Source organism: Callorhinchus milii, unplaced genomic scaffold (genome assembly GCF_018977255.1).
Source record: "Callorhinchus milii isolate IMCB2004 unplaced genomic scaffold, IMCB_Cmil_1.0 Scaffold14, whole genome shotgun sequence".
Classification (NCBI taxonomy): domain Eukaryota; kingdom Metazoa; phylum Chordata; class Chondrichthyes; order Chimaeriformes; family Callorhinchidae; genus Callorhinchus; species Callorhinchus milii.
In genome coordinates this window covers 14401061-14414901 of record NW_024704755.1, presented here as the reverse complement: position 1 = coordinate 14414901, position 13841 = coordinate 14401061, and the positions used below count along the sequence as shown (strand labels likewise).

The window sequence follows — 13841 nt, the reverse complement described above, 5'->3', positions numbered from 1 at the left end:
TGTGGGGCCATTTATTGTTGCAGTAATAATAAACTCTATCCCGTTTTTAAATAAAAGCCCCTTGCAGAGGCACAATTTAAACTTTTCCCAATGCAGAATTTAATCTAATGGGTTTACTAATAAATTGTCCATTGACATCTCATGGCTATTGTGGGATCCCGCTGGCACAATTAGCTGCTGCATTTACTTACAAAGCCAGCCACTACACTTGACGGTAATTTCATGTGTTGTGCTTTGAAATATTTCAATGTAATAAAGAGCTAAAATATGCACATTCTTTCCATTACTTGTGCCATTTGTTCCCAGCTGAGTCAGGACTGAGGAGTGCATTCCGAGAAATACATACACTCTTTCAGCTGAAAGTGTGTTATAACTGAACAGCAGGAATATCAATTTGCAACAGTACAATTAGTTTGTCTACTGAAGAAGTTTGTCTCCAGTAATTGTGGAGGCAAACCTCGATCGGGCTTTTAAAAACACCCTTACACCACACAGTTAAGCTAATTAAAGAGTAACTGCTGCAATTTTTATAAAGGGAGGTTAATTACAAGCATATTTTGAGGGTTTATGCAATAATTATGGTCAAGATCCTGCCTTGCTCACCATATAAGTGGGCATCAGCATTTTACATTAACAGTCTGGTTCAGAATCAAAGTATCGAGGCAAGACAAACTGACTGTGGATTGAAACGTTTGGATGCAAAAATTCGATCTGGAAATTCAACCAGCTACCCTGGTGGTTCAACTGGTAAAGCATTTGTCTAGATTGAACCTGAGCCACACAGGTCAGGAAAGTCCCAAATTTAATTCCTGGTCGGTGCTGAATTTGTTGGATTCATTTGGTGGAGCAGAAAGTGGGTACAATTGACTCAGTGTCCCTGGGTAGGGAGGAGACAAATGAGCCATGGTTAATACTTTACTATCCAGTGCTGCTACTTCTATTGGAAAGCAAACACGTCAAAACAGATTCCAGTTCAGCCCCAAAAACTGTATGGCTGTTTACCTCGTCAGCATTTTCCAATCAAATATCATGAATCGCCACTTGGGCAAGATATCAGAAAAGTATTCCAGCACATTGGGATGGATCACTACAAACCCAGCAAAGTCATACAATGAGCCATGTTTCACTGTTCTGCTGCCCAAGTGAGAGCTGTTTAAAGTTGTCAAAGATTTGCACTCAATACATTGCCCTATTAGTGGATTATCTGTTCAGATCCTCACTATGTGTGTTGATCCTTTGTTGCGATCTTGATAGTTGGTTCCTGAGCCAGGCGGGTCTCCAGTAATCCAAGGCACTGTTGATTCCAGCCATCCTAGCTCATTAGCAGGACGTGAAGGAGCTGATGAGTCATGGGGGCAGCATTCTCCCCACTCAGTTCCTGTTAATTTTGCAAGTCGATCTTCTAAAATGAATAGGGTGGTTGTAGCTGGACAATCGGAGGGAAGCTTGCCAGTGAGAAAAAAGCTGTTATGCAAGCACAAAACATATTCAAGGCATACTTACGTGACAGAACGTTCATAACTCATAGCAGCAACAATTCTGGACTCCATTCCTATTGCTGTAAGTGGGATGTTACTATTTTCCTTCATTGTGTACCTCTGGTGACGACGCTTTTTCACACTCTTCAGAAAGTGTTTCACTCCTGCCTTAAGCTTTTCTTCCTGTTCGTTCAATTCCCTGGAGCAAGAATACAAAATGTCAAGCACAGACTCAAAAACAGGATTCAGCTTACCTCATGTGAGGTTTATCAGCGGGACAGGATTTTCATTTTCACATTTACAGCATCTAAATAAAGCAACGCCAGAGAATGTGGTTTGTGAGCCTAGGAACATAGAAATATACAGAAAGAAACTGGAAAAGACCTCTGTGGTTTATCTGTCTGGTTCAAAAATGCCTCAAAACAGATTCAGAGTGGAATATTTATGCAACACAGATTTTCATGGCTGCAGTTTCACATTGTGTTTATTCTCGTATCTGGCACAGTTGTAAAACTGCGTGGGGGGGGGCAGGGGGTTCAGGATCCAGGAGTGGCTGTTACTTGCTTATGCTTTACATGTCTGCAAGATCTGAAATAAGTGAATTTGAATGTGAGACAATGAGATGGCAGGAGCTCAGGCTAATTCATGCCATCTTTTCATACCCTCGTACTCTCATCATACCCAACTCAGCAATGGGCTAATACTTTTTGTTGTATAACATATACAAACTTCTGCTCCTCTATTTGACATGAAATAATGTCCTGAGGAACAGTTACAGCATAATACATGATAACTAGTCGCTGGAACTAACATAGGCATTTCCACGAGTATTAATTAGTGAAAACAAGAGGAGCACATGGATCATTAATCTAATTTTCTCCAACCAAGTCAAATATACCATCTCATCATTTATTACAGGTAATAAGTGAGGGGGAAATGGGACTATTAATTGTGACATGAGACTGGAACGGATATGATAATTTGTAGAAATTCGACAGAGATTGGTTTTAATTTTTTTTTAAATCATGACCAAATTAGATGAAGTTGTGAGAAAGCTAACAATTGTAGAAGCACAGCATTTGTGTAAAGTTATGCTGTTGTAATATACAGCTAAGACTCTGAAGCAGAAATGTTGTGTGCCCTGATATAGTCACTGTCCAGGAAGATTCCAGTTTTGATCAACAGTCGAGTTAGCTCAGTGGTTGTAGAGGCACTAAATTTGGCCACTGTGTTGCCTTGCTGAAATGGAGTGGTGGTGGAGAAAGAGAAAATAGAAAAGAAGAAGAAAAGAACTAGGGTACCCACTCCCAAACACTATTCAACTTCCTAACCTGCTAGAGAGTGTGCCATTGTGTAGACATTGGGACAATTTCTTTTTCTGATCAGCTGGGTGTCTGACATACTGAAATTCCTCACCGTGCTTAAGAGTATCCAAACCAGGTAGTTCCATGCATGCCACCAACACATGAAAATTCCCCATGTTTGGAATAGAATACACACTCTTCACTCCCAGAGGGACGCACCCTGCTTGCCTAATTCCGGAAAATGTTAGGCGCAGGTTGGCAAGAGTCGATGCTTGGGGGCTCCACAGTGTACATAGGGATACTGCTGGAGTCCAACCAGCTAAAACTTCACAGCTTGCCACTGAGCAGGGTCTGGGAAGTTTTTTTGCTGCTTGTCTATCTATGACCATGCTATGCTTTAGGGTGTTGGCTTACAGGGTGAATGGGAAGAATCCCAGGCCCCAGTCTGTTCATTGAAGTCTTTGTGGAGTCCTGTAGCTCAGTGGTTAGAGCACTCGCTTTGCAAGTGAGAGACCTGAGTTCAATTCCAGGCAGAGGGCGAAACCTTGGGCAAGTTTCCTTACTCCACACAGAGCCTAATAATAATCCCTCCAAAAAAAAAAAAAAACAATAATTAAATTGGTCATTTTCAATCTACGACTGTTTGTGGGACATTGCTGTGCGCAATTGGCTGCCGCGTTCGCCCACAAATATACAGTCAATTCACTTTACAGTGTGTTCTGTGAAGCGCTTTGGGACGTCCTCCCGACGTGAAAAGCGCTATATCAAATGCAAGGATTATTATTATTATTATTATTATTATTACTGATGAGTCAGGCTGGCTGATCTGTCATCAGCAATGCCCTGGATATTGTGGACCTGGAGTTCAGAAATACTGCTGAAAAATGTACAATAATGGGCCCAGCTGCTCCCCATTGCCTGCTGACACTCATTGTTGAGAACGACAACTAGGTAAAGTACTGGAGATGACCAGCACTTGTGGAAATGTACCCCATCGTGAAGCAATACTTTCAAGAAATAGAGAATAGATAATTGGAGTGGGAAAAATACTTAGTCCTCTCCCTCCCTTACCATGACTCAGGATACAAGCAGTACAGATTACAGAATATTTTATCCACTTGAGCATATTAAGCATTTAGCCCCACAGGGAATAAAGCCATTCCTTTGAACCTGCAATGAGGTTTACTTTACTGTCTTCTATTGTTGCAGGACAACACTATAGACATTAGAGACAATTATTTTTAAAAAAGAAACTTTCACAAAACTAGTTCAAACTGGTTGAACTGCTGCCACTGATGCTGAGGGCTGCATGAGACCTCTGTGGCATTGGTCTCCGCAGGTATAACAGCAGCATGCAAGATCAATCTGCGTCATCCACTTGCAGTGTGCTCCCGAATGGGACGTCCTCCCGACGTGAAAGGCGCTCTATAAATGGAACCTTGTTGTTGTTGAATTAAATGCAGAGGGACTTGGTGGCCACGTCATCATGGAACGCAAATTCAACAGTTACAAAAATATACATTCTTTCTCAAGCATTCAAACATTTCACTGTAACTTTAATTCCCTGTATGCAGACAGTTAGTTATTTGAAGTAACCCCTTGCCTCCTTCAAGACCTTTTTCAACTGTGCCTTCAGTCACCCTCCCCGCCCTCCACCCCTCCTGATCCCAACCACCAGGTCGGGTGCGGATCCCTGACTTTCCAGTGCCTTGGAACGTCCTCCTGATGTGAAAGGCACTATACAAATGTAATTTGCTGTTGAAATACACACGGAGGGAATGATAAACACAAACGGATACACAAACAGGCATGGCCGACACCTTTGCTTGTAGCCTTTTTACATTATGTGCAACAACTCAAGTTAATAGAAATAAACTGCACAAATAAAGTGAAAAGATAGAACCAAAAACACTATCCTCCGGTGACTGATGGTGAAAATAAAATATTTTCAAGAATCAAGGTCAAACTAACCCCATGAAGAATACATTGAATTTAAGCTTGTCTCCATGCTTAGGTGTAAAATAGAGTTGCTAAACGAGACAGGATTTCGCATATTTATGTCATCTCAACATGGAAATTTCCGTCTTTGGATTGCAATGTGCAGTCTGCCTGGAGGGATGCACCATGCTTACCCAATTTTGGAGAGTATTCGGTGCAGGTTGAAAAGAGCCAAGGTTTAGGGACCCCAGAGTGTGCATTGGTGTAACTGCTTGAGTGTAACCAGCGTTTTAACCTGATATCTTACCATTGAGAGCACTGTCAGGCAAGTTTCCCACTGCTTGTCCAGCTTGGACCATCTTACCCATTAGGGCTTTGGATTATAAAGTTAATAGGAGCTGAGTGAGAAGAATCCCAGCACCCCCTATTGATCAACCAAACAGGTCAACAACAACAACGTTACATTTGTATAGCACCTTTCACTGTTATCAACAGCTCCCTAGAGTACTGTGGTCCCACCTGGCTCAGGAATTGGGACTACCAAAACCTCCAGAGACTTGACTAGGTTTTGACATTCCATTTCCAAGCACATCACCTTTGCGTTTGTCACCTCCCGCTTGAATTACTCCAACGCACTCCTCGCCGGTCCTCCCAGCTCCACCATTCAAAAGATCCAGCTCATTCAAAACTCTGCCGCCCACATACTGACCCGGACCAAACTCCATACTCACATTTCACCAGTTCTGGCCAGGCTCCCCTGGTTCCACATCACTGAACGGATCCACGTCAAGATCCTCACTCTTGTGTTCAAATCCATTCACTACCTGGCACCTCCCTACTTCTCCGACCTCCTCACTCCCCAATCCACCACCCAGCACCTCCGCTCGGCTGGCACTGGCCTCCTGCTAGTCCCTCGAACCCTCTGCCCCACCATTGGAGGTCGTGCTTTCAGCCACTATACCCCAAAATTCTGGAACATCTCTCTCAATCCCTCCTCATTGCCCTCTCTCTACCCTCTTTCAAGTCCCACCTCCCCCTGGCTCGGAGTCAGGTTCCATCACAGTTAAGCGTTTTGAGACGCACACTGCGTGGAGGGTGCTATGTAAGTACAAGTTGTTGTTGTTTATGTAAGTACAAGTTGTTGTTGTTATCTCCTCACTTTATTCTCCTGGATCAGAAGTTGATTATTTGATATCTGACAAGTGTTGGTTTAGGCTTCCCTCGGTGGATATCAGGAACTCCCTGTGAGCTTCCTTGTAGTAGCCCCAAGAGACCCTGCTTACTTCTCCCCCAACAAGAATAAATATGATAAGCTAGTCAGCCGTATGCAAACCATACTCCAACCTTTATGAAGTAACGAGTGTTGAAGAGATCTCACTAAAAAAAGTGGCATAATGAACCAAATGCAAGTGCAATATGTCTCAGTCTCATCGTCCTCAAAGAACTGCTCGTAATTGTTCAGCCATCAAAAGAACTACTTTAAAGTGACTGTTTTCAAAGTGTAGTTATGGTAATATGGATACCGATATAATAATCCTTGATTTGATATATGTCTCAAGGTGCTTCACAGAAAATACTGTAAAGTGAATTGACTGTATATTTGTGGGCGAAACGCAGCAGCCAATTGCGCACAGCAGTGTCCCACAAAGTTGTGGGATTGAGTGGCCAAATTGTTATTGTTTTTTTTTCTTGAGGGACTTTTATCAGGCGTAATATTATATTATGTGGGTAACTAAGACGAAGATCTGAATTTCTTATTCAGTTTAAAATATTAATGCTGGTCTCAGCTTTAATAGCTCTTATATTCTCCACCGTGCTCTTTTCCATCATTCTGCTCAATAAACCCACTTACTTATCTGACTCAGTCTCGGACTCTTCTTCAATGCTCTCGGAGTCACTGAAGACCTCAGAAAACAACCCCGGTTTCTCCTCTTCATCCTGGTTTGATAATTTGGTGTCAGGAATATCCACCAGAGATGTTCTTGCAATCTTCATGTACTCCTCGCATACCTCTGCCACGAGAGGGAGAAAGACATCACCCCATGCTTAACAGCTTTCACAGTTCTGTTGCCTGCCTCAAATCATATCTAAACTCAAAAGGTTACTGTTTCATAAATAAAGAGGTCTCAAATGCAACAGAGTGAAACAGCTAAGACTAATAATCTTGCAGTACAAATCAAATCGGATCGCCTTCTCCTCCCCTTCAAGCAGTGACCCACTTCTTCATCCTCAATTATTAATGGCAACAACATACTAGTAGAAACAGCTGTCATAATTGCTCCAGGTTTAGCTCAGTTTTCTGCTATTACTATCAAAAACTGTAAAGTAATTCCCTTGATTGCTTAGCAAATTTATCCAATGGGCAGCTCGGCCTGTCACCAGGGTGGTCCAAGCCTTGAACCTTGCTCTGTGCTGATCTCAGTTGGGAATAACATTGAGAGTACTAGAATTGGCCTCATCACTAGTTTGGAGGGAAAAAAGGGTTCCTGATCCTTACCACTATCCAGCAATTCCCACTGTAAGGTATGGCATATGTGGAGGGGAGATGAATATAGTATGAGCTTGATTGAGATTTCTTCTCCCTCCCCCAATCAAATAGTTTCTTGACTCTGACTATCCAAGCTCATACATGAATAATGGCTCTTTGGGCAAGGTACAGGAGGTCAACAGGCAGCCAGTAGATGGAAGAGTAGAGCAAAATGTCTGCAGAAGAAAATGGGAGAAAAGTGGAAGAGAAAACAGGCAACATAGAAAAATAAGAGTGTAAAATGGAAAAGTGGAAAATAGAGTAATGAGGCCTAATTACTGCTGTTGAAAAACCTTCAATCAGGTAAAGCAGTTGCAGTGTATCTCAACTAATGAATAACATGCCAGAATACAGATACGTCCTGCTCCGCACAGTGAGCTCAACAAATGAAAGTAAAAGCTAAGCATGATCCTTGGGATTCATTAGAGAAAGCTATCTCACTTTTTTTGCACACTTCAGAGATCAGTTGCAGGCTTGTGTTCACAGGAATCTAGATTGAGACTTTCCAAACTTATTCCATACAGAATCCTTGTAGCTGCACAGATAAAATACTTTCATCCCAATAGTCTATACTGGACTTATATCTTTCTCCCACAGATGAAAACGTGGTGTGCTATACTTGATGTCCAGCTAGAGACTATGCTTGTAATGATAGAAAACTGATGCAAATATGTCCATTGGGTCTCATTTGCATTAAATTAAATTTTCATGATCTCAAAACATGGTTCAAATTACTGCTTGTAACAAATCAGACAGCGTGTATGACAGATTGCTACCTTTCTCATCTCGTGCCAAGATAATGGTTTTAGTTCCTCTGGCACAGATAGTTGCTCCAAGATCTTCTGGTCCAATGTTGGGAAGACAGACATCATAAAGTGCAGTAACTGTGTGTACCAATTCCTGATTGGAGACCTACAGAAAAAAGAACTTTGTGTTAGAATGTCTTATTCCTATGGTTTGCCTTATGGAATCAAAGGTGTTAACTTCAAACTAATCTATTTTGCAGAATAATAGACTATTAGGACAGATATTCTACTTGACAAAACCATAGAATTTTACAGCACATATGGCACCATCCGGCCCATTGTAACTGTTGGACTCTTTAAAAGAGCAGTCATTCAGTCCCACTTACTGCCCTTTCCCCAAACCCCTCTAATTATTCTTTTTAAAAATATATAGGGAGAGAGACTGCTTAATGCAGGGCTCAATGACATCACAGATCCAGTGACTTCGATACACATTCTGATGAAATGAGCCAGAAACAAAACAGTAGTGGAAGGCAAAAACTAGGTAGAACTTCTATCCCAGCATTGAAATGAAAATGAGGTGTGAAGTAGGACATACACCCTATTTAACTGTAGTTTTGAACCACCTAAGATCTGAAGATAGTTCAGGCTATAGGAGTCTTACCCTAGTCTGCCCAAATACAGCTTGTAGTTTGTCTACATGGCCTAGTGGATAAATACATCTGTTACAAGATTAGTGACTGAAGCCCAAAAGGTGGGAATCCACTCACAGAATTCCAATCAATTGTTTACTATCCCCTCAAAGAAAACAGGGATAAAACAATGCTTTTATGTTGTGTCTGCAATTTCCAACCAAACAAAAACTGAAACCACAGCAGGGAGATGGGATGTGACAGAATTACTATGAAATATGTCCTGAGAGGTGGCGCAAACATGACATTTTGCTACAAAGGCTGCATCGCAAACCCATAAGTGAAGCCACATCACTGTCCAAATCAGAGAACACCGCTGATAAAAATTTTTAAAATGTTCCAGATGAGTTGCTCAGGAGCTTCTGCAGGGTGACAATTATTTACAGAAATTTTCAAATGATCTTAGTGAATTTTGGTAAATCTCAATCCAGGTGTAACATATCTATGGAGATATAGTTTACTATCCCTTTATAGATCTTTATTCTTGAGCATCAAGAGATTCCCCTTCTAAATGTGGTTGATGTCTTTCTATTGGTTTGTGAATCGTAACTCAGCTGGCACTCTTAGGCACAACAGTGCAATACGCGAAGAATGACCATTGAAACTTTTCAGCATACCGCCAGGCCTCTATGTGCACAGATGTCATTTTCCATATCCTTCACATCCATCAACATCAATCAGAGACACACAAATGACACAAAAAGTGTCCCTTCCAGCTGATTCCTATAACCCTGCATTATGTCACCAAACTCGGACAAATTGCATTGACCACGCTCATTTTTGTTATTTTGGGAAAATCTAGCACTTCTGGAGACGAATGCATGATAAAACCAAAAGAGGTTGGAAAGTATTTCAAGCTGTTTTGCTTTGAGCTAAACGGCCACAAGATTTGTCTAATCTCCAGGCAGCCGTTCCTTGCAGAGAATCAATTGGAGAATAGCAAATGGGTAAATGTCGTGTAGGCACGCAAGTGAAAGACAGCTCCATGTAAAATGTTTCCATCCGCTATGCAGAAACTGTGTGCAGTACTGTAGAACAAAGCAATCAATGTATGTACATTCTTGTCAAAAGAATAACTTGCTCATCACCGGTTTTACTCACACTCACACTTCATCTGGATGTAGCAAAATCTACCAGTAAGCCCTAGAAACATTTATACAACAGCCTCTTAACCCGTTTCTTGCTGAAACAAAGTTTGGGCAGTTACATAATGAGTAACCCTTACTCTCTAGAATAAACAAACACTGTTATAAGAACATAAGAACATAAGAAATGCTAGACGAAAAAAAAACAAGGTCCATCTAGTTCACCTTCCTGGCGGTTCCATTGCATATATGTCCCAAACTACCTATGTACTATATATCCCATAATGTTATTTCCTAAAAGAAAACTATCTAATCTGTGTTTGGAAGAATCAACGCTTCCTGTTTCAACTGTCTTCCTAGGGAGCCTGTTCCACAGGTTCACTATTCGCTCACTAAAGTAGTGTTTGTGTAGATTCATTCTGAATTTACCCCCTTCAATCACAGGCCAAGTCCTCTGGTTTTTCTATTCTGGACAAGTTGAAACAGCCTGTTATGATCTATATTGTCTTTAGAATCTTAAAAACAGCAATCATGTCGCCTCTCAATCTTTTCTTTTCCAGCGTGAACAATCCCCAATTTACTTAGTCGCTCCTCATAGTCCAATACTTCCATTCCCTCAATCATTTTGGTTGCCCTCCTCTGCATCTTCTCAATTTCTCCAATATCCTTTTTGTACTGCGATGAACAGAACTGTACACAGTACTCTTAAGTATGGTCTCATTTATACAGTGGCAGGGTTACTCCACTATTTCAACTTGTCATTGGTCTTTTGATACATCCCAACATCTGGTTTGCTTTACTCACTGCCACAGAGCATTGCTGGGATAGCTTCAATTTATTGTCAAGCAGGACCCCAAGTCTTTTTCATTTTCTGTACATATTATTTTCCCTCCGCTCAAATAATAGTCCCTCCAGGATTTTTTTGTCCCCACGTGAAGTACTTCACATTTCTCCACATTGAATTTCATCTGCCACCGATCTGCTCAATTCCCAAGTATGTTCAAATCCTCCTGTAACCTATCTTGTTCAGCTTCACAATCTTCCACCTGCATTAGCTTGATGTCATTAGCCACTTAGCCACGGTGCTTGTGACTCCTAGTTCCAGATCATTTATAAAAATATTAAACAAAAGAGATCCCAAAACAGCCCCTTGTGGAACTCCTTTGGAGTGCTTCGTGCAAGTGAGTATCAAAACAGCAGGATCAAACACATGAATGCACGACCGGAGAAAAAGTGTAGAAAAGAGGGCTTCAGATTCCTGGATCATTGGGATCTGGGGCACGTGGAACCTATACAAGATGAATGGGTTACACCTGAACAGTGTTGGGATCAATGTCCTTGCAGGGAGGTTAACTAGAGCTGTGGGTTTAAACTAATTTTGAGGGGGCAAGAGTATCAGGATAGCATTAGAGAAGACAAATAAGTTACACAGAGGGCTGGGAGAGACAAATAGCAATGTAATAAGTGCAGAAAAAGGAGGGATTAGACGGGGGAGAAATGTCGAGCAGATTCAGTCGGTCTTGGAATGCATGTGCATAAATGCACGGAGTGTGACAAATAAGATTGGTGGCTCAAGTTGCCATATGAGATTATGACGTAGTGGCAATAACGGAGACCTGGCTCAAACAAGGGCAGCAATGGGAGCTGAATATTTCTGGCTACAATGTATTCAGGAGGGATAGGGAAGGAAAAAAAGGAGGTGGGATGGCAATATTGATTAAAGACACTGTTACGGCCCTGGAAAGGAATAATGTGCTAGATAGAGTCCAAAAACAGAATCTATTTGGTTAGAATTAAGGGGCAGAAAAGGAGGTTACTCTGTTAGGTGTATACTATAGACCACCAAACAGTGGGAAGGAGATAGACGAACAAATCTGCAAGCAGATTTCAGAAAGTTGCAAAACCAATAAAGTGGTGATATCCTAACACAGTGTAAAGGGCAAAGAGGGGGAAGGATTTCTGAAATGTGGGCAGGATAACTTTCTGGATCAATATGTTTCCAGCCCAACGGGGAAGGAAGTTCTGGGGAATGAAGTGGAGCAGGTTTCAGTAGGAGAGCATCTGGACAACAGTGAACACAACATTATTAGGTTTAGAGAACTTTGGAAAGGGACAAGGAACAATCAAAGGTGAAGATACTCAACTGGAAGAGGGCTAATTTCAGTGAGTTAAAAAGGAATCTAGCCAAAGTGGACTGGAAAGAAAGATTGGCAGGTAAATCAGCTAACGAGCAATGGGAAGCCTTCAAGGCGGAGACATTTCAGGGACAGAACAAATACATTTCCACGAGGAGGAAAGGTAGGGTATCCAAACCTCCTGGGATGAATAAGGACATTGTGATTAAAATAAAACAGAAAAAGCCACCTTATGATAAATGTCAGATCCAAAATACAGCAGATAATCAAATAGAATATAGAAAGTACAGAGGAGAACTAAAAAAGGAAATGAGAGGGGCAAAGAGATTGTATGAGAAAAGATTAGCGGGAACATAAAAGGGAACCCCAAGATTTTTTATAAGCACATGAAGAATAAAAGGTTAGTCAAATGTAGGGTAGGTCCAATTAGGGACTAAAGAGGAAATCTTCGTGTGGAGGTAGAGGGCATACTTGATGTACTGAGTGAGTGCTTTGCATCTGTCTTCAAAAATGAAGAGGATGCAGACAAAGCCACAGTATCGGAGGAAAGGGTAGTGAAATTGGATAAGATAATAATAAACTGAGAGGAGATACTAAAACCGTCGTCGGTGCTCAAGGTAGATAAGTCACCCGGTCCGGACAGGATGCATCCTACGTTACTGAGGGAAGTAAGGGTGGAAATAATGGAGGCGCTAGCCACAATCTTTCAACCCTCTTTGGACACCGGGGTGTGCCAGAGGACTCAAGGGTTGCAAGTGTTACTCCCCTATATAAAAAAGGGCAGAAAAATAAACCCAGGAACTACAGTCAACCTAACGTCAGTAGTGGGAAAACTTCTCGAGACTATAATCTGGGACAAAATGAACTTTCACTTAGAAAAATGTGTTAATAAAGGACAGCCAACACGGATTTGTTAAAGGCAAAATCTAGCAAAGATCTAACAATCATCTACTTCATGAAGTAACTGAGAGGGTGGATGAAGGTAGTGCAGTTGGTGTAGTTTATATGGATTTTCTAAAGACGTTTGACAAAGTGCCACATAAAAGACTTGTAGGCAAAATAGAAGCCCATGGTATTAAAAGGACAGTGGTAGCATAGATACAGAAATGGCTGGGAGACAGAAATCAGACAGTAGTGGTGAACGGTTGTTTTTCTGACTGGAGGGAAATGTGCAGTGGTGTCCCCCAGGGGTCAGCATTGGGACCACTGCTGTTTTTGATCTATATAAATGACCTGGACTTGGATATAGGGAATACAATTTCCAATGATACTAAGCTAGAAAAAGTAGTAAAGAGTGAGGAGTACAGTAGCAGATTGCAAGAGGACATGGATAGACTGGTAAAATGGGCAGACATGTAGCAGATGAAGTTTAATGTAGAGAAATGCGAAGTGATACATTTTGGGAGGAAGAATGGAGAGGCAATATAAGCTGATGGTAGAATCTTAAAGGGGGTGAAGGAGCAGAGAGACCTGGAGGTTCATATAAGTAAATTTTTGAAGGTGGCAGAACAGGTAGATAAAGCTAAAAAAGCATATGGGGTACTAGGCTTTATAAACAGGCGCATAGAATACAAAAGTCAGGAAGTTATGCTAAACCTTTATAAAACACTGGTTAGGCCTCAGCTAGATTACTGTGTTCAGTTCTGGGCCCCACACTTTAGAAAGGATGTCAAGGCATTGGGAGAGGGTGCAAAGGAGATTTACCAGGATGGTACCAGGAATGAGAGACTTCAGTTATCAGAAGAAACTAGAGAAGCTGGGATTATTCTCCTTGGAGCAGAGAAGGTTAAGAGGAGACTTAATATAAATTTTCAAAATGATGAGGGGATTCAATAGGGTGAACAAGGAGAAACTATTTCCACTGGCGGGTGGGTCGGTAACCTGAGGACACCGATTTCAAATAGTTGGTTAAAAGAAACAGAGGGGAAGAGAATTT

The 13841-nt window shown here is 41.5% G+C and overlaps 1 protein-coding gene across 2 annotated transcripts in view; it reads right to left on the bottom strand.

Moving 5' to 3' along the window:
- si:dkeyp-50b9.1 overlaps nt 1-13841 on the bottom strand; it is a 56367-nt gene that overhangs the window by 29339 nt on the left and 13187 nt on the right. For both annotated transcript variants that reach the window (XM_007904680.2, XM_007904681.2), the window contains exons 2-4: nt 8024-8159; nt 6573-6732; nt 1504-1677 (exon numbers count right to left, since the gene is read on the bottom strand). In XM_007904680.2, coding sequence (XP_007902871.1) covers nt 1504-1677; nt 6573-6732; nt 8024-8159 — 470 coding nt within the window. The remainder of the gene's footprint in view (nt 1-1503; nt 1678-6572; nt 6733-8023; nt 8160-13841) is intronic.